This window comes from Denticeps clupeoides, chromosome 11 (genome assembly GCF_900700375.1).
Source record: "Denticeps clupeoides chromosome 11, fDenClu1.1, whole genome shotgun sequence".
Lineage (NCBI taxonomy): Eukaryota > Metazoa > Chordata > Actinopteri > Clupeiformes > Denticipitidae > Denticeps > Denticeps clupeoides.
In genome coordinates this window covers 17,628,208-17,652,883 of record NC_041717.1, presented here as the reverse complement: position 1 = coordinate 17,652,883, position 24,676 = coordinate 17,628,208, and the positions used below count along the sequence as shown (strand labels likewise).

Below are 24,676 nucleotides of genomic sequence, written 5' to 3'. Positions count from 1 at the left end.
GTCTCATGCCGGCTCTTCCCCTGGCTTAAAGGGCACTTTCTCCGGAAACAGCAGCATGCAAGGACGTATGGTTTCCCAGGATTGCTTCTGACTCTAATGATGTTACACATAGAAAGCCATTTGGCAATTTCAATTTCATTAGGCATTCAATTATTTCATGTCTGTAATTGACATTATCATTTCATTATTTGCTAAAGAAATTGAATTATTATCATCAGGATGATGATGCTTAGTATTTGTCACATCAGAATTATTATGGTAATATTAATATTTATGCTGTTTTTTATTTGTTTAAAATGATTGCATACTTTGTCAGTAAAATGCATTTGCTCATTGTGTGTTACATCACAAATAATAATAATAACAATAACAATAATAATAATGTGATGTATTATCCTCTTTTGTGTATGCCGGATTATTGCCAGATTTGGACACATCAATCGTGAATGTTTGACGCAAGACAAACCAAAGGGATAACCAGCGAACCTGGCAACCCGGCTGAAGCCGATCTCAGACCTCATCGATGCGCGGCTCGGCGCTCGGCAGTGCGGGTCTGCGTCCGAAAGGAGGGGAGCGGGGGCGCCGTCTCGGCCATAGCACCGCTCCAGACCCCGAAGCACCGCAGCTAGGAAAGAAGACAAAGTCGTTTAAAGCGGGCTGTCTACTTCGCTCCCGGACCGGAACGGGGCGGCGCGGCGTGAATGTTGCGACTTTCCACCGCCGCCAGGCGAGCGGAGCCGCGGCGCGGCCGCTGATTGGCCTCGGTCCCCGCTGGGGGCGGATCTGCGGAACTCAACTGGTAACAAAGTAACCCGCGGAGAAGCGGCGCCGCGACGTCGAACAGAGCCGCGCCGAGCGCCCGTAGCACCCAGGACCGGGGCCCGGCGAGCCGAGCGCCGCCTCCGGACGCGCGTTTCCCTCGAGCGGCGGCTCCTCCGCGTTCAGCCCCGAAACTCGGGAAACAATGAGGACGTAGCCCCCCCCCTCCTCATTACCCGCACCGTCAGCTGGCTGGGCTGCCGCTACGCGCCGCAGCGGGAGGGTAAAGTAGCGCAGGCGGCGCCGTTCAACGCTCCGCCGGCGGGGGAAACTTTCTGGGCCGCTGTTCCGGAGCCGAGCGGACCGAGGGCGGTCCTGCCTCCGGGCCTTTCCCCCCCTCCCATTGTGCAGCTCTTCATAAAATGATGGCCGCGCAGCTCACTGGTGAGAAGACGGGCTCGGTGTCGCCGGACGGCGGAGGCCCCGACCCCCTGTTTCCCTTCTACTCCTCGCAGAGCCTCCGCCATCCTCCCGGCGGCTCCGACCTGACGACGTACGCGGTGGCCGGCGGTCTGGGCGGCTTCGGAAGCTGCTCGCCCGCGTCGGAGGGTCCCGACGCCCGCACGACTCCTACCTCGGCGGGTCCGGACGGGCCGCCCGTCTTCCCACCCCTGCCGCCGCCGCCTCCCCCTCCTCCGGGCTACGGGGCTTACGGCAGCGTGGACGAGAGCGACGTCCCGGACGGGCCCGAGTACGAGGAGGAGGAGGTGGTCATCTCCCTGTCCGCGCCGCCCACCAACCAGTAAGCGCGTTACTGCACTCTTCACACACTTAATCACGCTTATCTTATACGTTTTAGTGGACAAGTTATAATTTTGTGCACGACCTAGAGATGTGGGAAACAGCCACAGCAGATAGGGAGATTATTATTATTTTTTTATTTTTTTTTTTATCATTTTTATTTCTTTTTTTAGAAGTGATCCTTCTGAATACAAAATGATGATGATGTGTGGCAGTGGTGGCCTAATGGTTAAGGAAGAAGCCCTGTAATCAGAAGGTCACTGAGCAAAGCACCGTCCCCACACATTGCTCCCCGGGCACCTGTCATGGCTGACCACTGCTCACTCAGGGTGATGGGTTAACTGCAGAGGACAAATTTCACTGTGTGCACTGTGTACTGTGCTGCTGTGTATCACATGTGACAATCACTTCACTTTACTTTACTTTCATCTGTAACAAGGTCCTTGCGAATGGCGCAGAAGCAGCGTAGTTCCATGTTCTGGTATGTGTTGGTGTGAGCAAAAGTGCCGCTTTGTTCTCTGCGGTTACCTGAAGCTCGATGCCCTGAAGGGGCTGTGGATTATTTTCTTATTTATGTATTTAACTTTTTTTTTTCTTCTTCTCTTAAATGTTTGTGATGATCTTGCGTGATGAGCCATTTGGAGACAAGTGGGCAGCGTCCGGCTGGCTTGGTGACTTGTGCTTTTCTCAGCAAAGGAGACATTGTTCAAAGCAACATTTTTAAAGTCTGTAGCGTTCTGTTTCTCCACCTCGGGCTTGTTGCAATCTCTGGATATTACACTTTGCGAATGTTATAAGTCTTTTACTTTAGAGACTTTCAGTATAAACGTACCATGTTACTCCTGACTGTGTTACATGGTTGACACAGGAATTATGAATACATTTTCTCCATTCTTGATTGAAAAGTGCTTAATTTACACTGGTGCTCCTATTTAAGTCATTTAAATAGGAGCACCAGTGTAAATTAAGCACTTTGTGGACCATGGGATCTTCGGCGCCACTTCCCAAAAAGGGTGTTGTCATGGGTAGTGAGTGTATTCTTACTAAATCAGTGCAGGTAGGAAATGGTGGGCAGTGGTGGACTAGCGGTTAAGGAAGCGGCCCCGTAATCAGAAGTGCCGAGGTGCCACCTGAGCAAAGCACCGTCCCCACACACTGCTCGCGGGGCACCTGTCATGGCTGCCCACCGCTCACCAAGAGTGATGGGTTTAATCACACATGTGACACATGTGAAATGTCACCGGGTGCCGTGCTTCACAATGACAGTCGCTGAACTTCCACGCCACTGCCTTCGTGACGTTGCCATGACGGGAACCGTCCTTTAGAAATTGAACTTTGAATCGTTACACTCCTGGTATGTGATTCAGCAGATAGAATAAGGAAGGTGTGTGTGTGTGTGTGTGTGTGTGTTGGTTTCTCTGAATGGGTGAAGTTCATTCTGTTGAAGGCTTCATTCATGCTTTTCCATTCATGCATTTTCTGCAGGTCGAGACACGTCCTGTTTTGACCCCCCAGTACCCATAGTGCCCTGCTGCCTCTCTTTCCCCAGTTTCCTGTTTTGCTCGGTGTGACCCTGCGGGATCCTCCGAGACACGGTCCCCCCTCTCTGGCTGTAAGCGGGCGTGGCTGCGCCTAATGAATAAACTCACGTGGACGGTGGAGCGTTATGTCCACCGCCGCTCTGTTCCGCTCTGGCACCTGGTCATCCGCCCTCTGGCGTCAATTCATGATGAAGATCAGCTTCCTCCTCCTCCTCCCGGTCCTGTCGCCCCTCCCCGCGTCCCTCGCTCAGTCCGGGCTGCGGAGAGGCGTGGCGGAGCGGCTCAGCATGGCACAGCCTGAGTCCCGGCGCCGTCCGTCCTTCGAGGGGCCGAGAGGCGTCCTGTCCAGCCGGGCGTGCGGGGGGAATCTGTGAGACGGGGGGGGGGGGCCGGACTTGGGCAGCGATGCAGCAGAGGACCAATTCAGCGTAAGTGGGACGTGCCGCTCCACATCGCTTTTTATCCGTCCCTTCGGAGACCGTAATTTCACGGGGGAGTTTCCCGCCGTCGGGGTTTCCTCGCCACTTTTAACATAGAAACGTGGCGGTGACCTGCCGCACGTTTCCGGTCTCGGATCCTCTTCGTTTCGTGACGCCCGGCTTGTCCCGCGCGGCGCCGAGCGAGTTGGAATCCCCCAGTATCGGTGAGGGATGCTGCTGAGGAGACAAGCGGGTCTCTGTTTCCGCGGCGACGTGTGTGTGTGTGGTGTTATGTGTTGGCACTGATTAGCTATGACCGCGCATCTTCCAGGTGGGTTGTGTGTTTGTCTTTTTTTGATTTTTTTTATTAAGGCATGTTGCCGCGGTCAGGAATATCTGCCTGTCTCTCGCTGTCCTTGTCAGTTCGTTCAAAGTGGTCTTCCGTCGTTATAAAATAGGGATGATATGAAGTCTTCGATCCTTCATTTATTCCTGAATAGTACAATTGACTGAACCTTAACGAACGTGGCCGGTCGTGCTGAAGAGGGACGGTCAGCTGGCGGCGTCTCGCCGAGCGTCCCCTGTCGAGTGCTGGAGGCTGGAGATGTCGTGCAAGCTGTGAAAAGCTTTTCGAAGTGAATAATTCAGGAGCGGCGGTTCCCGCTGTGAGCTAAAAATACGGAGTCCGCCGGGCCGGACGCTCTCATCGCTCACTCTGCCCCCGCCAGCCTGAAATTTATTGGGAGGCGAAGCAAAAGTAGTCCAAACTTCGGCTTTCTCCGAGTTGCAATACCTAATTAGCAATCAGTTTTGAAAACCCGCGTGAAAATGGAAAGACTCCACTGTGGACCGGCTCCAACGGGAAGTATGGACCGCCTCATCGCCCTGTCCTGAGCTCTCATTGCGAGTGTCTTCGATCACATTCACACACAGCGATCAAGCAGGCTGCTCGACGATGAAATTGTCATTGAAAATGTGTGGTTCCGTAGAATAAATGTCGACTTTTAAAAAGTCGGACCCCGCACTGGACGCTGTAGTGAAAGTGAAGTGATTGTCATTGTGAAACACTGCAGCACAGCACACGGTGACACAATGGAAAGTGTCCTCTGCTTTTAACCATCACCCTTGATGGTTAAACCAGCCATGACAGGCGCCCGGGGAGCAGTGTGTGGGGACGGTGCTTTACTCCGTGGCACCTTGGAAACTCGGGATTCGAACCGGCAACCTTCTGATTATGGGGCCACCGCTGCTCCTTAATATCCTTGATATTCCGTATGTATTTGAAGTGATCTGCTGCTGCGTCCCTACTGACACACCGTCACGGTCCAGACAACGCGATTCTCTGCTGTCCCTCTGTGTTTCTATCTTTGTCCCTATCTGTCACCATCTGCTCAGTGTCTGCCGTGCTCCCGATGGTGATGCATGGCAGGGGTGAAATGGCCGACGTGTCAGGTGTCTGTGGGTTTGTTTGACCCCGCCCCCTTCACCCACACACTTCCTGCCGCCGCTGCCACCTCGTGTCTCCGCAGAAAGTGCCGCCTTAGTCTCTGTGATGAGGTCTGGTAACACGCGGTGGTGCTCTGCTGGCTATTTGACAGGCGAATTGAAGTTGGAATGAAGGGAGGGGGGGGGCACCACAACGCTGGCTTCATGTAGCGACATGACGAGGAATTCCTCCGCCCCTGTATCACGGCTCCCATTCACTCAGCCACTGGCCTCCTGAATTATTATCTAGTATATTAATTATCCCTCAACATGATACCTTGTAATATATATATTATACTTAATAAAAAAAAAAAGTAGTTTTACAAATAGTTCTATATGAGTATGTTTCATTTATGCCGTATCATAAACTACATTGAAATTGGAAAGTATATTTTTTATTTTTTTTTATTTTTTTATTATTATTTTTTTTTAACGGCTCTTAGATTGATTCTCTTGGTCATCTTAATGACATAATATTAATAAGTGGATGCTATAAGCTGACCTCAGATCAGGTAAATTTCACACACAGAGCAATCAAGCTTTCTACTCCAAGTTAATATACCAATTGCCTGTGCATATACACACACACACACACTCTCACTCTTGTAGAGTTCCCAGTAACGGCGTGGCTTCCTCAGCGCACACACACCTCATCAGTCTCGGTTGTTTTATGAGTGCAGACCTCCAGACAGGAGGACCGTAAACCAGCCTGGTAAGCCCAACCAGTCTGCCCACTGCTCGTTCATCTTTCTGTCCACCTCGCGTTCGTCCTCTCCTTCTTCTATGCTTTACAGGGAGCTGGCCTAAATCCTTTGTACCGTGAACCCCTTCTTTTTTTTTTTTTTTTTCCCCCCCAACTCTGAAAAGAGACTCCTTGCTGAAAATTTCCTGCTGGAAAGGCTGCACCTTAAGAGATCGTCACAACTTTATCTGTCCATCAGGCAGGCAGGCATGTGGGTTAATCTGCTTCCATCATCTGAAAAACTCAAGCGGTGACTTAGCGGTTAAGGAAGCGGTCTCATAGTCGGAAGGTTGTGGGATTCAAATGCCGTAATGCCAAGATGTCCCCACACACCCATCACCCGGGCGCCTTTCATGTCTGGGCACTGCTGACCAAGGTGGTTGGTTAAATGCAGAGGACATGTGGGTACCGTGTGTCATCACAATGACAAAACCAAGCACTTTCAAGTTCACTACGTGTTTGTTATACAGATTTATCTCCTCCCATTGTGTTCCCATGATTGATTGATTGATTGATTGATAATTGATTTTTAAAACCCTTTATTGCGGTTGCAGCAAACCATGTCAAAAGTACAAGTACTACTGAAACTTGGCCATCTACCTGACCATACAGGTCAGGAAGATAGGGGAAGATTATTGTTCCATTCCAAGCAGAGCTAGAACCACTGTGGTTAGTGTTGTGGCTTCACACCTCCAAGGTTGCTATTTCAAGTCTGACCTCCAGCTTTGTGTGTGTGTGTGGCATTTGTTCTCCCCGTGATTTGTACAGGGGGTTCTACTGAGGGTTCTCCAGTTTCCACCCAGCGCTGAAAGGCGTGAGCACTATCGGTGATCGGTGACTCTAAATTGCCTGGAAGTGAGAGTGTGTGAATGTGAATCCCTGCCCTGTACTAAATGCTGTGGGACTGGCTTCAGAAGCTGTGACCCAGGTCTGGACACAGTAGTTATGAATAGACAGTAAGTGGACCGCTGCTGCACATCTCTTCATATTATTCATTATTCTGAGGGTGAGAGTAAAAAGCTACCATGAAAATGGTAAACGGTGGTTCTGTTGTGTAGACCAGTACATAAGCATGGAGGAAATATGGACGTGTGTTTCCTCGCCAAGGTGGTACCATGGGAAACTGGACCGGACCATTGCGGAAGAGCGCCTACGACAGGCCCGTACGCCGGGCAGCTACCTCATCCGGGAGAGTGACCGACGGCCCGGCTCCTTCGTCCTGTCCTTCCTCAGCATGACCAACGTGGTCAACCATTTCAGGTAAGAGCGAATCCACACGGGAACAGGAACGCTGCAGAGCTCAGCTTCTTCACAATAAATCATGGGATGAATGAATTCAGTGTGATTCCATGTCCTCATGGTTGTGAGAGATGCCCATCATGTGATTCATGTTTGGGCTGAACCCAGATGCATCTTAAATGGGACATGTCTCATGCTGGCCATTATTGCCGTGCATTAGCAGTTTTTGTAGAACTGTTGTGACTGGACATTTCTCGGTCATTTTTGTGATAGATATGCAATAGGACTGAAAATATGTGGTAAATGGCTGATTTTGCAGGATTTGACATGATTGCGAAATCTTGAAAAATGGAACAGACCGTCTACAGTCTGGGCCTGAAGTTTTGAGAATGACAAAAATACTGGTTTTCTCAAAGTTTGCTGCCTCTGTTTTTATTATGGCAATTTGCTCATAGTCCAGAATGGTATGAATAGTGATCAGATTAATTGTTCCTCTTTGGCATGAAAATGAACTTAATCGTAAAAAAAAAAAATTCAAGCCCTGCCACAAAAGAACCTGCTGAGATAATTTCAGTGATACTGTCTTTATATCAAGTGAGAGTGTTGAGGAGCACAAGGCTGGAGAGCATTCTGTCATGCCGACAGAGTTAGAATAGCAGACTGGATGCTTTAAAAGTAGGGTGATGCTTGAAATCATTGTTGTGCCTCTGTTCACCATGGTTACCTGCAAGGAAACCATCATCAGTCATCATTGCTTTGCATTTAAACCGGCTTCACATGCAAGTACATAGGTGCAATCTTAGTAGCAGCAAAACCAACCATTTATGGGATCATTGAAAACTGCAAGGAGAGAGGTTCAAGTGTTGTGAAGAAGGCTTTATGGTGGCCAAGAAAGTCCAGCTAGCACCTGGACCGTCTCCTTAAGACTATTCAGCTGCAGGATCGGGATGCCACCAGTGCAGAGCTTGCTTAGGAATGGCAGCAGGCAGGTGAGAAAGCATCGTGAGGCAAAGACTTTTGGAGGACGGCCTGGTGTCAAGAAGGGCAGCTAAGAAGGCACTTCTCTCCAAGAAAAACATCAAGAACAGACTGATTTCCTGCATGTAGTACAGGGATTGAACTGCTGGGGTAGTTTTCTCTGATTTAATCCAATTTCCAATTGTTTGGGCCATCTGGATAAACGATTGTCTGGAGAAGAAAAGTTGAGTGCTACCATTAGTCTTGTCTTGTCCGAACAGTAAAGCATCCTGAGACCTTTCATGTGTGGAGCTACTTCTCATCCAAGTAAGTGGGCTCACTCACAATTTTTTCCAAAGAGCACAGCCATGAATAAGGAATGGTACCAAAACATCCCCTGACAGCAACTTCTCCCAAACAACTGTTTGCTGAAGAACAATGCCTGATTGAGCACTGTGCCATAAGGCCAATGTGATAACTAAGTGGCTTGGAGAACAAAACATTGAACTTTTGGGTCCATGACCAGGAAACTCCCTGTACCTTTAATCCAACTTGTGGTCAATCCTCAAGAGGCAAGTGGACAAACAAAACCCCACAAATTCTGACAAACCCAAAGTGCTGATTATGGGTTGCAATCAGTCAGGATTTGGTCCAGAAGTTGAATGACAGCAGGTCAGGGCGTATTGCAGACGTCTTGAAAAATAAGGGATGACGCTGCAAATTTAGACTCTTTGCATAAACTTGATGTAATTGTCAATAAAAGCCTTTGAAACTTATAAAATGCTTGTAATTATACTTCAATACACCACAGCCTTGCTGTTCTCTGCAAGGGCTGCATCATGATTTCTGCGATTTCGTGATCCTTCATAGGGGTGCAGTCAGCATGTTCATAATTAGGTCTCATGACCTGGCCTCGACTTTTTTGCAATGTAAAAAGTTTGTGTGCGCATGTGTGTTGCAGGATCATTGCAATGTGTGGAGATTATTACATTGGTGGGAGGCGGTTCTCCTCTCTCTCAGATTTGATTGGTTACTACAGTTTCGTGTCCTGCCTACTGAAAGGTGAAAAGCTACTTTCGCCCGTAGCTCCTCCAGAGGTAAGACGCACACTGTTGTATCTACAGACAGATCTAAGCATTAGAAGAAGAATTGAGCCATATGATGTGGGTAAAATATGATGTAGTCAAAAGATGGTTTAATCAGAAATGTAATGTGATTTATATTGAATAAAGAAACATTACTTGATTGAGTGTGCACTGTCCAATGTGTGTGTGTGTGTGTGTGTGTCTCTGACCAGCCTGTTGAAGACCGGAGGAGAGTTAGGGCCATCCTTCCATACACCAAAGTGCCCGACACGGATGAGATCAGGTGAGGTTTTAAGTCATTTATTTTATTTTATACACTATATTTGCACGCGCATGCATACAACTTTATTGCCTTTCTTTTCCAATCACTTCATGAGCTCAAGCCACGCCTTCCATCTTGCCGGCACCCATGGGCTCTGATTACGGGTTCGGCTGAGCCAAAGCCACAGCTTCTCTCCACGCAGCTCTGGGTTTTTAGCAGCGCTGCAGTTCCTAGACCTGATCTGGTTGGATTTTTTTAGCATCGTTGATGGGAGGTTCAGAGCAGGAACCCTCCCTTCCAACCTCGGCCCATTGGAAACAATTAAACTAAATCGTGGCACAGTGGCATTTATAAAAATCAGTTTCATCACTGCAATTTTTTGGGCACATGTTGCTTTATTTTAAAAGAGTACATTCCAACCTCAGAAGTTAATCAGTGAACAGCATACCAATCAGTTATAAAAGTGTTATAAATTACGTGACTCTCTTCTGATACCAGTTTTCTGAAAGGAGACATGTTCATCGTTCACAACGAGCTGGAGGACGGCTGGATGTGGGTGACCAATGTGCGGACGGAGGAGCAGGGGCTCATAGTGGAAGACCTGGTGGAGGAAGTGGTGAGTCTGTCTGCCCTTCCTGCACTTCAAAAAGTTACATTCCCGACAGCTAGAAAGCCTTTGTTTCCAATTGAAATTATGATTGATAAATGGCTGGAAAATAAGGTTTCCTTAAATCTAGTCCTCTTTCAAGCCCAAAATATATGGCATTGAGTAAGAGCTTAGAAATAGTCCATGAAAATCATTAATCAATCTTAAAATGAGACTATAAAGAAACAAATAAGAACATTTCTCTCTTTGGAAATGTATTTAATGTAATTAATATTACAGAATACTTGTAATGCAGGATATTTTCTTTAAATAAATTAAATACAATGGCAAATTTTATAATCCTCTGTAGTTTCCATCAATGAGGATTTCACAGCAAAGACATTTCTCAAGCCCAAAATGTTTGATGCTTTATTGTCTTGTTTAGGGCAAAATGAATTATTTTTAAGTTATAAATGAGTTTGCTGGCTTCGATTTTGCTGTTTTTTTTCTTACCCTATTGGCAGAAAGACAGCTTGAATGTACACAATTTCAATAGATTTAATTGAAGTTAGCGTGTTCTATGATTGCTTAAAATGAGTCCATTTCCCCCCTTTTTTTTTTTTTTTTTTTTAGCAGCGCTCCTTGCCATGGTTCATTATCACTTTGCAATGTTTAATATTTTCTCTGTGAAAAGATCTCCTTGCGCTTTTCATCCTGAGTCCACTGCAGTTTTTTTTTCTTTCCCTCTTTAGGGACGAGAAGAGGATCCTCATGAGGGTAAAATGTGAGTAGATTTATGTGAGTTTATGTTCTCGTGCTCAGTGGCCGACTGCAGGCCATAGGTTTTATGGCTTGAAAAAGTTTTCCTGTTTGTACAGCCTCGCTTTATTTTATTTTCCAGCTGAACTATAAAAAGTCCCATGCTAATGAGACACAGCCGCCGCCGGCTCTTCCGGGGATTAGAATTCTTAAAAACAACCCGATAATGAACTGGCTGCAACTGTTAACTGTATGTAAATTGTGACACTGTGATTGGGTTTTAGCCCCGCCCACCTCTACTCTCAGACTTCATTAGATAGTTCTAAGATTAGCTTCCAACAAACATCTGCCTGCATTCAATATTCCCCCAGTGGTCCTCCTCATCATAACACCTCGGCAGGATCTTTGGTTCCCTTTTTGGACCATTTGTCCATAAATGAATAATTTTGTGATGCAGAAAATGAAAAGAGCTTGACAAATGTGATTTAGAGAGGGCAGCTGTGAGATGGTGGAGACGTTCTGTTGTGACCCAGCCCCGCCCTCCTCGCCTCAGTCACGCATCTTACCGTCTCCCTCTGTCTCTGTAGATGGTATCACGGAAAGATCAGCAAACAGGAAGCCTACAACCTTCTGATGACAGGTACCCATAATTCACATGACTAAAGCTCATCTCTCTCTCCCTCTTACACACACACACACACACACACACACACCTAAAGTGTGTTTCAGAAAGTTGTGATATTAAAAACCTTGACATCCGGACACGTCCTTTTGCTTTTATTTTAATTCTAATAAAACCAGATTAATCAACTCAGGCTTTCACTGTGAATGCTCCTGTTTCCAAGTTGTATTAATGATTGTTTTTTCTTTTTGTTTGTGCTGGCAATGATCTATATAATAAATCTGCCATTAAAATGATTCCAGATGAAAACCCAAATTTCATCCATGTTACTAATCTTTTTTTTGTTTTTTGAGTTTTTCTTTTTTTTTTTTTTTCTTTTGCAAAACCAGTTTAGAGGAAATTACCTAATCTGGCAACATCATGAATAGCATGAATTAAACCAAGCATATAGCATTATATTTTACATTTTTCCTTTTCACTTAGATTTAAAATGATCATTAAAATGATGTGTGAAACCTTTTGAACTTTTTGGATTTTATCAGTGGGGCAGGTGAGCAGTTTTCTGGTCCGGCCGTCGGACAACACGCCCGGAGATTATTCCCTGTTTTTCCGCACCGGTGAAAACATCCAGAGATTCAAGATCAGCCCAACCCCCAACAACCAGTACATGATGGGAGGAAGGTACTACAACAGGTGAGAGGACCAGACTCCTTTTCCTATGACCATCAGCGTGGCACCTGTGACCTTCCCGTGGTACCTGGATTGACGTTCTCCCATGATGCTTCTCTTCGCAGCATTGATGACATTATTGACCACTACAGGAAGGAGCAGATTGTGGAGGGCTACAACCTGAAAGATGCCGTTTCGGTGCAGGTTTGTATCTGTACACCACTCATTCGTCTGATGTACATACCCGCAGTGATCTTCATGGTGAGCTGTGTTTGTGGTTCCCTTTTCAGCACCAGGAACAGGTTCTATCCGACCTGGTGGACGGCAGAGAGATTTATAACACAATCCGCAGGAAGACCAAAGACGCCTTCTACAAAAACATAGTCAAGAAAGGATACCTTCTGTTCAACAAAGGTACAGAGATGAAATGAACCATATGTGAGGTCTTCTGTCTGGTCAGAATTTTCTGGAATTAATTGCTACCTATTGTGGGCGGGGCTTGTGCTCAGACCGCCTCTCATTTTCCAGTAGTTAATGCTGCAATGCTTTATTCGCTATCTCTTCTGGTTGAGGTCCTCATGTATCATCCGAACCACAACCATCTTTCTTCTTTCTTTCTTCAGTGACATGGAGTGCATAGTTCCTGCATTAAAGTTAAACTTTTCAGGGTTGTCATAATTTTTTTTTTTTTTTTTCAAATTTTCTGTTTAATTTGCCTTTTTTTTTTTTCTCTTCACATTTGCACGGAAAATTCAGAGAACATATGGTGATGAAAATTTGCCTTTAGAGTAATTGAAAAGTCATGGAAATTCTTTTGTGAAAATGTGTAAGAACCCTGAATACGGCATTCTGATTGGATGAGTGGATTTCTGCTGCATTTCTTTAAATATCAATCCACCTTATTACAGTGTTTTACAGTGACAGTCCTTAACACATACACGTGATCCTCCTCACCCACACAAGGAAGATAATGAATAGGGAAGTGGCTTTTTGGTCTGAAACTGCTGCAGATTATAGAGCATTTGAGTCATCCTGCAGCCTTTCATTGGGCAATACCGCTTTCTGATTGGTCAATGCACTTCATTAATCATAACAAATAATCATTTTAAAATATGACTGTGAGGTGCTTTTTTTATGATTTATTGCTGGGTAAGGTGACCATGACATGCTTTTAATGCGCACATTAACCTTGCATCTTCCCTCCAGGCAAAGGCAAGCGCTGGAAGAACCTCTACTTCATCCTGGAGGGCAACGATGCCCAGCTCATCTACTTTGAGAGCGAGAAGCGAGCCACCAAACCCAAAGGGCTGATCGACCTGAGCGTCTGCTCAGTGTACGGCGTCCACGACAGTCTGTTTGGCAGGTGAGCCCTGCACAGTGTTTTCGAACAGGAAATGACTTTATTCTGGTTTTGACTGATGTTCTAAATCGGTTTCACGGCCACCCCCGTGTGAGGGTTTTATTTATTTATGTATTTTGATTATGTAATCTGCAGGCCAAACTGTTTCCAGATCGTGGTTCAGCACTTCAGTGAGGAGCAGTACATCTTCTACTTTGCCGGAGACACCCCAGAGCAGGCGCAGGTGAGTGCACTTCCTGTCTGGAGGTCAGGGCCGTAGCGCTGAGACGCCAGTCCCAACCAATGTGCTCCTCCTTCCCGCAGGACTGGATGAAGTGCCTGCAGACGTTCTGCAGCAACCTGAGGAAACCCACGCAGTCGCCTTCCAACAAGAGGCTCCGGCAGGTACACGCTTCCCATAATGAATCCTTACAATAACACCGCATGTTACCTCGAATCACTCTTTACAATGGGCAGGGCCATAATGCACAACGGTATTCAGAAAAGCATTATTAACGGATTTCGCTTCTAATTATCTGTATTTGGGGACATGAGCACGCTGATGCGTCACTGATTTAGTTCATTTTCTTAGTTTATAGCGGTTGACCCTGTAACCAAGTTTGATAAACAGGATAATCAGCTTTTTTCCACCATGTGCTTGTAGTTTCATGGCCAACGGGTGCAAAATACGAACGTTTTTATAATTAAATGATCCAAAATGCTCATGACAAGTAATATTTTGAATTTTAGCTAAATATTTAATGGTAACTAATGTCTGAAGGTCCTTCTCCTCAGGTCAGCAGCTTGGTGCTTTACGTGGAGGAAGCCCACAAACTTCCCATCAAGCATTTCACCAACCCTTACTGCAACATCTACCTGAACAGCGTCCAGGTGGCCAAAACGCACCCCCGGGAGGGTCAGAACCCCGTCTTCACCGAGGAGTTCATCTTTGAGTGAGTGTCCTCGCAGTTACCAGCGTTAGACTCGAGCTGGTTTTTGGTAAAGCGGGCGGAGTTTGAGCTCAGTTTCCCTCCACCCTAGTGACCTATCCAGTGAGATCAACAGGTTCGAGATCAGTCTGAGCAACAAATCCAAGAAGAGCAAAGAGAGTGACATATGTGAGTGCAGCTTTTGCTTTTATTATTCATAGTTTTATTCCTTATTATTAACATATATCTTTTCATCACCGTGTGAGCCGGTTGGACCAGTTCACAGTGCAACGCTGCCCTCTGCTGTTGAGCTTGTAAACGGTCCTTCCTGATTCCGTCAGCAAATGCATGTTTCTGTGCTCCCCCAGTGTTCATGCGCTGTCAGCTGAGTCGTCTCCAGCGGGGTCAGATGATCGACGAGTGGTTTCCCCTCAGCTCCCACATCCCCCTGAAGGGCATCGAGCCGGGCTCCCTGCGGGTGCGGGCGCGCTATTCCATGGAGAAGATCATGCCCGAGGAGGAGTACAGCGAGTTTAAAGAGGTCCGACAGCCAAAGAGGGAAATCTTATGTTGGGTGGCTGGCTGTGGGATTATGATGGCCATCAAGGCTGCAGGCTAGGTTAGCGTAGCCACTTCAATCACCTTCAAGTTTCCAGAGTAACGTTTTCTATGCTACTTTTATTATCATTGACGATATGGCAGCCCACAAAATCAGACAAATACGTGACTTCTACTGCATGACCATTCTGCAGCAGATTCCATTTATTGATTTTAAAGGTCCCCTGACATCAAAATTTTACTTTGTGAAATTATTTCTCCAGCCTGGTGTAATATAGGTCTAAAGAGTGCTTTGTTAATTCTGCTTCACCGTTCAGAGAGCGGCAGCTCAGACGGTCTGATCAGGAATTTGTCCATTATGTCGTCACAACTTCCTGTCTGCGCCAAACATTGTGGTTGGTGAAGTGTTGATAACGTAATTTCCACAAATGCCTGCTCACTTCTATCCTGCCATAATTCCTGCTGTAATTCTGCACCACAGCTGAATTTCGGAAAGAGACTTCAGACACAGTATTAGGGGACCAACAAGACCGACATAAGAGCAAAAAAAAAAATTTTATGTCCTAACTAGTAAATACATTTTGCTTTTGATGATGAAGGCAGCATTAGTAGCTAGCACCACAGTCTTACCATCCTGCGTGTCTGTCTTTAGCTCATCTTGCTGAAGGACTTCCATGTCATCTACGCTCTGGCCCATGTATGTGGTCAGGACCGCACCCTGCTGGCCAGCATTCTGCTGCGCATCTTCAGACACGAGTGGGCCGAGGCGTCGCTCCTGCGCACGCTCAACGACCGCGAGATCAGCATGGAGGGTACGCCGAGCTGCCAGTCATATTAAGTACTGTACTGGAACTGTACAGGGATTTAGAGACTTTGAAAGTAACTTGGTTTTTGTGAAACCTGTGGACTGGTTATCACCTGATGTAGAATTTGGCAAACATCAGTGATTATAAATATGCAAGTACTGTGATATTTGGTCTTTGCACTATTTGCAGTAATAGTGTTAATGAGATGGAGAAAAAGGATCTCTTCCGCCATCTTGTGGCGTTCTGAAGTAACGTTATCAGACCATATCTGCACTTAAATAATATTGTACATTATAATACAGTGCAAGCTAATATTGCAATGCTACCTAAGGGACCAATATGCATATATAATTATTATTATAATTATTGTTATTTACTATAATGAGTGGCATTTATTTATTTTTTTTGCGTGGAAGAGTTCAGGAAGTGCTCTATTGTTACTGATAAATATGAGTTGATATATAAGTTCTGTCGCCTTCACAGATGAAGCTACCACACTTTTCCGGGCCACCACTCTGGCCAGCACACTTATGGAGCAGTACATGAAGGCCACTGCCACGCCCTTCGTGCACCATGCCTTGAAAGATACAATTCTGAAGATAATGGAGAGCAAACAGTCATGTGAGGTACGTCTTGTTGTGATTCTCAGTTCTGTTCTAAATGGTTCTGGATTTTATTTAATTATTTATTTACTTTTTTGAAGCTGAATCCTTCCAAACTGGAGAAGAACGAAGACGTTAACCTGAACCTGACCCACCTCCTCAGCATCCTGTCTGAACTGGTGGAAAAGATTTTCATGGCTGCTGAGATACTCCCCCCGTAAGAACTAGTCATAATCATACTCACATTCAATAAAACCCTCCCCTAGCCATCCTTTAAAAAAGGAAAAAGAAACAAATATTTATCATAACCACCTCTTCTAATATTACTGAGTACAGTACCACCCCTTTAAGATTTTTTTAAAAATTTTATGAAATATTTGCATGAATTAGGTACGATATTAAAGTGTTGCTTAAACGTCCTCTTTGTGGTACCAGGACTCTGAGGTTCATCTACGGGTGCCTCCAGAGGTCCGTGCAGCAGAAGTGGCCAACAAACAAGACCATGAAGACCCGAGTAGTCAGGTGATCATCCACCCGTCGCCATGTCTGTACATTTTCCTGGTACTAATGTATGAATACATATCAGGCACAAAGTCATCCAGATAAGACCACGTTTGTGAATGTTCCTTATACTGAGTCCTTATTCTAGTAGAGTCCACTTCCTCTGCTGGCGGTTTATTTTGTCCTTTTCTCTGGTTTAATCTGTTTTAGCGGGTTTGTGTTTCTTCGCCTCATCTGCCCGGCCATCCTCAACCCCAGGATGTTCAACATCATCGCTGGTGAGTCCAGAGCTCTGCAGATGAGAGCCCATGGTCTCGGGCTATGGTATAATTTTATCGCTGGCATTTATTTGGTATTTTACTTTTCCTGAGTTTTCTCGCTTACAAATACAGATTCACATGGCAACAGACCAAATTATATAAATGTGGTTATTTTTTGGGGAGGGGGTTGAATTAGAAATAAATGTTGCAGTGGTTTCTCTGTATACATCATGATGAGCACGTGTGTTTTCTGTAGATCCTCCCTCAGTCACAGCCAGCAGGACGCTCACGCTGGTGGCCAAATCAGTGCAGAACCTGGCGAACCTGGTGGAGTTCGGTGCAAAGGTAATGAGTTCATTCCCTTTTAAATTGTCCACAGGGTCTGGACAGGATGTTGGTGTGAGGAAATGGCAGAAGGCGCAGAGTTCACTTCCTGTCTTGTTTTCCAGGAGCCGTACATGGAGGGAGTGAATCCTTTCATCAAGAGCAACAAACACCGGATGATCATGTTCCTAGACGAGCTGGGCGTACGTTTCTTCTCTGCTGATCTCTGCTCTCGTTGGTGGTGTTATTTCACCTGCAATGGGAGTGTTATTAAAAAAAAAAAACACATGCCTTTTCCTCTCCTTCCAGAATATTCCAGAGCTCCCTGACGTTAATGAGCACTTTAGGACGGACCTGTCCAGAGACCTGGCAGTGCTGCATGAGATCTGCTCCACCCACTCCGACGAGCTCCGAACTCTCAGCAACGAGAGGGGCGTGCAGCAGGTGAGTGTTTTCATTTTTATTTATTACTGAATTTCAAACAATATTTAGCTTCATTTTTTTTTTTCCTTTCCCGTGCAGCATGTGCTGAAGAAACTCCTGGCCATCACAGAGTTGCTGCAGCAGAAGCAGAACCAGTACGCCCTGTCCAACAGCAACAGGTAGTTCCCATCCGCCCGCCAACTCGCTGTCTCTACCGAGTAGCCAGACGGGACCCAGCATGCTCCTCCACCCCATCGCCATGGCAACCTTCCCATTTCAGTCTCCACCTCCATCTCCTCATGCCACCACAACAACTATGCAACAACGTCGGATGCAGCATATCAGAGACTCCAGTCTTACAGTGGACGCACGTTTGTCTTCTGCTAAGAGACTCCCTGACCTTTGACCTGTAATGTGTCTGCGCGCTCGATCGCAGTTGCCAAAGTTGATTGTTTGTCTCCGGTCACGTGACCGCACTGCTTGTGTAACTGGATGGTAGGGTGAATGTCGGGAAGGTTTTTATACCAGGATGCACATTTTCTCTTGCTGGAATCATGAGCGGTTTTGTTTTTCGTGACCATAAACTGTACTACATATCGGGTTCGTTAGCAGAGGCGTGCCTGATGGAGGCGCCGTCACAAAGGTGCTGGTAAACGTGTTTCCAGCAGCTGTATCAGAAATGCATGCTCCTATTAAACCATTTTTTTTTTTTTCTTTTTTCTAAATGAACAAGTGATTACTCCTGTCATTAAACGTAACTGGGACTCTAATAAGTAACAATCTGGCCCATGATTTTTTTTTTATTGTTTTATTATTATTTATTCCTCTTCCCAATAGGCTTGGGATTGCTCCATCCAATGTTTTCCAGATGAATACCAGTAACTATCAGCAATTTCAGATAAGTCTGAAAAACAGACTTGCCCCATAATAGTTGCAGATGTTGCTATTATTCTATGACTATGATAACTTTTGCTTCTTTAAAATGTTGACGTTGATATGTTAATGATGTGCTCATCTGTAATCCATTTGCATATCCCCGGATCTTTTCCTCAGACAGATGATCCAAAAGTTGAACTGGTAACTTTTCAATAAACAAATCACTGAAGACAAGTGCAATGTATTAAAGCCCGAAATATTTAATAATAATAAAAAAAAAAAAAAGTCTACAAGACTCATACACACATATGCACGTAGCTTTCAGCACAACTGAAGTCTGCAGCGAGGCTCCATCCCGACCCGCCTGTCCTTCACAGGGGCTCCAGGTCCTCGTCCGTCCAGAACTCCTACAAGAGGAACGGAGTTAGTCATCAGCCGCTGCTGCGGTGCAGGATGTAGGAAAGGCAGCAGCTCACCTCCTCTGCGACCAGCGGCCTTTTCACAACGAGTTCCTCGTCCTCGTGGCCCCGCTTCCTCTTCCTGAGAAGATCAGAAGGAACATCTGCACGCTCATTTTCATTTACGTGATTCCATCATAACATCACACCAACGCGCAGTGCGTTACTTCATTAGAGCTTCACTCATGAACACCGCAAACCAGCAGCTCTCAGATCCGGTCCGGAAAACCTGAACTTGATCTCCAGGACTGGATTTGAGATGCACTGATTTCTGAGCTGTCTCATCAGCATAAGATGCTGTGTGAATGTGGATAATGATCCGTCTGTAACACTAACGCGCTTCTGCACGCTTTATCTTCCAGAAACGAATGCACCATCATGGCCGTAGCTACAACCATCCAGGTCATGTGACTCGGACGGCCTGAAAGACAGAAGTCAGGGAAACAGGGAAAGAGGCAGGAGAATTAAAAAAAAAAAAAAGAGAGAAAACTGATACCAAATCCGCTCCAAGTAACCCTCCCTTTCTTCTAACTTACCTCCGTCTGACAAGACTGTTTCCACGGCAGTGGTGGTTTTACCTTCCGTTTACACCATGGAAACCAGTGAGTAGAGGAAACCACTGGGACCGGTAAAGAGTGGGGAGGAGGGGGGGGGTCCAAAAAGAAGACGCTCTTCAGGGAAACACCACCAAGCACCTCTCACTGACACTCGCCTTAAAGACGTTACTGTGGAGCGCCCAAGACCCCGTCCTCCCCGCAAGACCAGTGGGGACCATAGTCCCTGTTCCACACCTCAACTTCGGACCTTAATTCTTCTTCTTTTGTTGTTTTTTTTTCCCTTCCGTTTACCACCGATAGCTGAAGTGCTTGTAGTGTGGCGTGCATGTAGCCCGTGTTTACATCCCAAAATGCTTCCCGTGCTCCACACTAAGCCTCTCCGAGATGCCGGATCCAGAGAAGCTGGTGAAGACCAAACTCGGAGCACCACCACTTACACTTCAGAGTCGTTTGTTTCTTTGATCGTCGTAGTGAAATGAGTGACAAAGTGCATTAGTCAAATATCAGATAAGATATTTTGAATACATGGCAGCCCTGATTTAGTCAGTTACCATATTGGCCTGAATATAAGTAGAATTGTTACAAAATATCACACATGGCAGATTATTATTATTTTTTTTTTTTAGTATGATGATGCCACTTTTTCAGACATATTGTGAGGTTAATGTCATTTAGGCCAACATGGTAATCAGAGACATTAATTACCGTAAAACTCACATTGGGCCTTTTTGCTTTACATCTAATTTTCTTCATTTTAGAGAGAGAGACCAGTCGTGATGTCCTTCAATGATCCATCCACTTCCCACAGGCAGCTCTGCACCGCCCAGACATAATCACATCTGCATGAAGTTACTATGGTGCACTTTTAACTCTACCAACGCGCATCATGTGTCCTGTACACGACCAACTTCATGTTTGAAATCCTCAACAATGGAAACAAAATACACATGTGTGAACCTTTTATTAGAGCTCTAAGCATGATGCACCACATACCTACAATGTGAGCTTTATGGTAATTAATAATAATTAAATTTAAAAAAAAAAAAAGAGAGAGAGAGAGACTCTCCGCTCCAGACAGCGACAGGCTCCCCCCATGGTGAAATGATCCTTTAAGGGCTTGATGTGCACCCCACCAAACCGTTCATGTTCTCATTGCTACGCTGTCCGGACCTCAGCTGTGAACCAGAGCCGCCGTGTAGCACAGACACGCCCTTCTTACTCCAGAAAGACGACCGACTCTTTATTTTTCTACTCTATTAGACACTTTTGCATCTTCGATACGTGAGACGACGAATGGATTGAGCTGAATAAAACTCTTAGCACTTCCATCTGTCTCCGAGTTCTTTCCTCTTCTTGCCGGTCGGGTGTGGGTGGGTGTGGACGTTCTCATGTCTGGTGTGAGCTGTAAAACATGCTGGAAGATGCAGCTGCTTACAGGTTGGTGTTTGTGGGAAATTCGCCGTGGATCCTCTCCAGCTTCTGTTTGCAGATGCTCACTTCCTCTGGCTTTGGAAGCTCATATTTCTTGGTCAGATGCTTAACACCTACAGAAACGTTAAATAAAGGAAGAGATTTTTTTCACACATTTGCATATTTCTACATACTGTGAATGGAGTTTAGTTGATAACTCATTTATTACCAATTAAATTTTCATCACCACCAGTCTTACTGACTGCAGGGCTCTTTTACCCCTACTGGCTACATATTGCTTGTGTTTTAAGTTTTAATCATATACTTTCATGACAGTAAAGTTTAGGGCATATCTGAGTTTTTTGGTTTCCATGCACGTGCAAAATGAGTGTTTCCACTTACGCCTCATGGTTTCCATCAGCTTGGAGAGCATCTCCTTGTCCTCCTTCAGGCCCAGACAGTCCATCATGTAGCTGCAATGGGAAGCAAGAAGGAGAAACTTCACACCGGCCCACATTATAAAATTTGGGGGAATGTGGGGCTGAAATTGCATATTTTGCATCTCATTGTCATTCCTCAGCACCCATCCCGCCCTCCCACACCTGTCCATATTGAGTCCGGCACGGGAAGCGCTGTTGAGCACGGCAGTCAGGGCGATCTGGGATGGAGAGAAGAGGAGGCCGGCGTCAGTCATGGCGGCGCGGTTCAGGAAGTCATCCGCACTCTTCCTCAGCATTTCTGGGTTCTCCAGCAGGGGGTACCTGGTCTGGAGTTTATTACAACAAATACACACATAAATAAAATCAGCCTTTCAGTCCAATCAGCCAAAAGTGGCAGGTCAGAGGTATGGGATTCAAATAAAATGAAAGCTGAAGGTTCCATTTGCCTTAATGTGTATTGAAAATTTGGGCCAATTTCAATGTTGAAGCAGATTTACATTTACAGCATTTATCAGACGCCCTTATCCAGAGCGACTTACAGTCAGTAGTAACAGGAAAAGTCCCCCCCTGGAGCATCTTAGGGTCAAGTGTCTTGCTCAGGGACGCAATGGTAGTAAGTGGGATTTGAACCTGGTTCTTAGTAGCCTAGTGGGTAACACACTCGCCTACCACCCTGTTTTGTACATTTAATGAAGGCTCAGCTGTATTTGAAAGTGATTGTCATTGCAAAACACTGCAGCACAGCACACGGTGACACAACGAAATGTGTCCTCTGTATTTAACCCATCACCCTGAGTGAGCAGTGGGCAGCCATGACAGGCGCCCGGGGAGCAGTGTGTGGGGATGGTGCTTTGCTCAGTGGTACGTTGGCAGTTCGGGATTCAAACTGGAAACCTTCCAATTAGTGGTCTGCACCACTGTCCCAGCTTAATTTATTTTCATTATTGTTGTTTAATTAGCAAATTTCTCATACGGACCACGTGACTAAAGTGGAAACAAACCAAAAAGTTGACTTGGTTAACATAATTTGTGAAGTGAATAAATGAGGTGAGCACCTTCAGGTCGATGAGAAAGCCCTCCATGGGTCGGTATGGGTTGTGAACGACCAGGTGGAAGTTGAGCTGCTGGATGAGCAGCAGCTCATAACCGAGTATATGCTCCAGCACCTTCTCCTGCCCAGCCAGACTCTCCTGCAGGTTCCCCACGAACTGGGAGCTGGAGACGTTGAACTCGTCCACCTTACAGGACAGGTACGCACAGGTGAGCCTGCAATAAAAGTGAAACAAATGAAGAATTAATGCACGGAAAACTAGCCATACTCCTCCCTGGCCACGTCACTCACATTATAATCCTGGGGTGATACTCCATCAGTGAGTTATTCAGGTAGAACCTCCTGAAGTACATGATCGCTGTGCCCTGAGCAGAGAACAAGGTTCATTAAAAACTGCCCCCCGCCAAAAAACACGAGTGGCGCATTTATTTACCATAACAGCCTTAGGCATCACAGGTTTAAAGACCGAGCAGAAGTCCACCAGCCTCTTCTCATAGTGTCTGAAGAGCACCATCTCCTCGCGGGGGTCCAGCAGGGCTGCTTCACTTGCCCCTGGCTGAAATAAAAAAAAAAAAAAAAAAAAAAACGCACACCCCTCCCAGGGTTAATGAGCACATCCACAGTGAGTCAACCTTGCGCTGCAGAGCCTCCTTGCTGGGGTATAGCAGCAAACACAGATAGTTAACAATGCTTCTGATACGTTAATAAGTCATATTAGTGATAGTGAGGGTGTTTTGGAGGGCAGGAACAGAGAGAGAGAAAGTGTTGGATAACCGGTTGAGATCAGTGCACCATGTGCTGAGAACATCACCTTTCCACTGGCCATGAGCCTGGAGCAAACTTTCTCATTAGCCTCGCGTCTCTTCTGTTCCAGTACCACCTCGCTGCTGAACGTCCACTCGCGCTTCTGAGAGCTGTTGTGATACATGGCTGGAGAGGGAACAGATTTGATCACCATACAACCTCTGCTTATACTTCAGAAATGCCATTCAATTGGCTCTTTAGTTTTTTTCCTAAATATATTTATATATTAAAAGTCCCCTGATATGATTTTAATTTGTTCTGCTTTTATATCGGCCTTAGTGCAGAATTACAGCCAGTTTGATGCAGTTTCACAATGAGATCTCCCAGGATGCACCACTTCGGTGTCTGCGGTTTTAAATGCAAATGAGGGGGAGACAGGCGGGACAGGAGGAAAGCAGTCTATAGAAGTTAAGGGGGCATTCGCGAATATGACGCCATCACACATAAAAAATAATATAAAGTGAAGAGATTGTCAGTGTGAAATACTGCAGCACAGCACACGGTGACACAACAAAATGCGTCCTCTGCTTTTAACCCTCACCCTGAGCAGTGTGTGGGGACGGTGCTCAGTGGCACCTGATTAAAGATCGAATGTCAACAGTGAGAATCCGGGGTGCAGTACAGTGCTGCATTAAACATGAACACAGTCGCCGCACCGTTAACAACATGAATCCTGTATTATTCGTACTGTAATTACTATTACTGATTATCACATCCTCTCACCTGTAGGCTTTCCTCAGATGTCTTCTGCCTTTTTCATCCGTGCGCTGTAGCTTCAGCCCCGAGCTACCGGACTGGACTTCAGCCGCGGCATTAAAGGCGAAACGGACTAAAAAGAACAGACGATAAATGTACGAACGAGTACGAGTACGAACACTCGTTTGTTTATTACGCCCCGCCGCCACTCGCGCGTTTCTCGCGCTTCTTCGCCCGCTTGGCGCTGTCGATGGGTGTGAGCGCACACTGCTGCCGCCATGCGGCGCGGCGGCGGAAATACGCGCAGCCGTCAAATCACAGTAGAAACTTAGATTTCTTGGAAATTGATTGGTTGAGCAATTGCTTGTTTTAAGGAAATTGCTTGAACATCTGTGATGTTGTTGCAGTAAGACAATGGCACAATGAACCTGTTTTATGTGTAGTTATTCTAACACCCCTCCACCCAACAGTATAATATTTAACATAGTAAAGAATTGATGATGATGTTAAAACATTGCTGCTCAGTGCAATATGTTCATTTTGTATTGACAGCAAGTGTTTCTATAATATAAACCAGATAAGTGTTACGTTAATTTAGTTCAGTGTGTAAGAGCTCATACTGGAGGTTGGAGATGATGAGAGCAGGAATAACCCCAAGGAACAAACTTCTGACCTGTACACCACTTCCCAGCATGCATTTTACATATCACAGACCA

The 24,676-nt window shown here is 45.9% G+C and overlaps 2 protein-coding genes across 4 annotated transcripts; one reads left to right on the top strand and one right to left on the bottom strand.

Annotated features, from left to right (window-relative positions):
• The first annotated feature begins 565 nt into the window (after positions 1-565).
• rasa1a (RAS p21 protein activator (GTPase activating protein) 1a) lies at positions 566-19,466 on the top strand. Of its 3 annotated transcripts, none has more exons than XM_028995650.1 (26): positions 566-1,561; positions 6,855-7,007; positions 8,905-9,040; positions 9,241-9,311; positions 9,789-9,906; positions 10,629-10,660; positions 11,223-11,275; positions 11,800-11,950; positions 12,052-12,130; positions 12,217-12,340; positions 13,133-13,289; positions 13,422-13,509; positions 13,590-13,670; positions 14,061-14,218; positions 14,307-14,383; positions 14,563-14,735; positions 15,405-15,564; positions 16,042-16,184; positions 16,262-16,377; positions 16,596-16,682; positions 16,872-16,939; positions 17,178-17,266; positions 17,371-17,448; positions 17,555-17,689; positions 17,768-17,847; positions 19,365-19,466. In XM_028995650.1, the coding sequence occupies exons 1-26, from the start codon at positions 1,182-1,184 to the stop codon at positions 19,411-19,413; spliced, it is 3,036 nt and encodes a 1,011-aa protein (XP_028851483.1). In that variant the 5' UTR covers positions 566-1,181; the 3' UTR covers positions 19,414-19,466. The 3 variants fall into 3 exon arrangements, with proteins under 3 accessions (XP_028851483.1, XP_028851485.1, XP_028851484.1); XM_028995652.1 differs by lacking the exon at positions 566-1,561 and adding an exon at positions 6,516-6,703; XM_028995651.1 differs by lacking the exon at positions 566-1,561 and adding an exon at positions 6,516-6,703 and having other exon boundaries at positions 6,806-7,007.
• Positions 18,813-24,202, bottom strand: ccnh (cyclin H). The gene is made up of 10 exons (XM_028995654.1): positions 23,988-24,202; positions 23,272-23,390; positions 22,894-23,016; positions 22,752-22,825; positions 22,465-22,675; positions 21,572-21,735; positions 21,372-21,442; positions 20,995-21,103; positions 19,021-19,084; positions 18,813-18,951 (listed from the first exon to the last, which is right to left on the bottom strand). The coding sequence occupies exons 2-10, from the start codon at positions 23,386-23,388 to the stop codon at positions 18,916-18,918; spliced, it is 969 nt and encodes a 322-aa protein (XP_028851487.1). The 5' UTR covers positions 23,389-23,390; positions 23,988-24,202; the 3' UTR covers positions 18,813-18,915.
• Positions 24,203-24,676: the final 474 nt, after the last annotated feature.

What these genes read in the sequence shown, in the direction of transcription:
- rasa1a (XM_028995650.1), top strand. Translation starts at nt 1,182, where the DNA reads ATGATGGCCGCGCAGCTCACTGGTGAGAAGACGGGCTCGGTGTCGCCG. An exon ending in ATGAAGACCCGAGTAGTCAG is followed by an intron (nt 16,683 to 16,871) that starts GTGATCATCCAC and finishes AATCTGTTTTAG; the next exon opens with CGGGTTTGTGTTTCTTCGCC. An exon ending in TGGTGGAGTTCGGTGCAAAG is followed by an intron (nt 17,267 to 17,370) that starts GTAATGAGTTCA and finishes CTTGTTTTCCAG; the next exon opens with GAGCCGTACATGGAGGGAGT.
- ccnh (XM_028995654.1), bottom strand. Translation starts at nt 23,388, where the DNA reads ATGTATCACAACAGCTCTCAGAAGCGCGAGTGGACGTTCAGCAGCGAG. An exon ending in TATCACCCCAGGATTATAAT is followed by an intron (nt 22,676 to 22,751) that starts GTGAGTGACGTG and finishes CTTTTATTGCAG; the next exon opens with GCTCACCTGTGCGTACCTGT. An exon ending in GCTGATGGAAACCATGAGGC is followed by an intron (nt 21,104 to 21,371) that starts GTAAGTGGAAAC and finishes ACGTTTCTGTAG; the next exon opens with GTGTTAAGCATCTGACCAAG.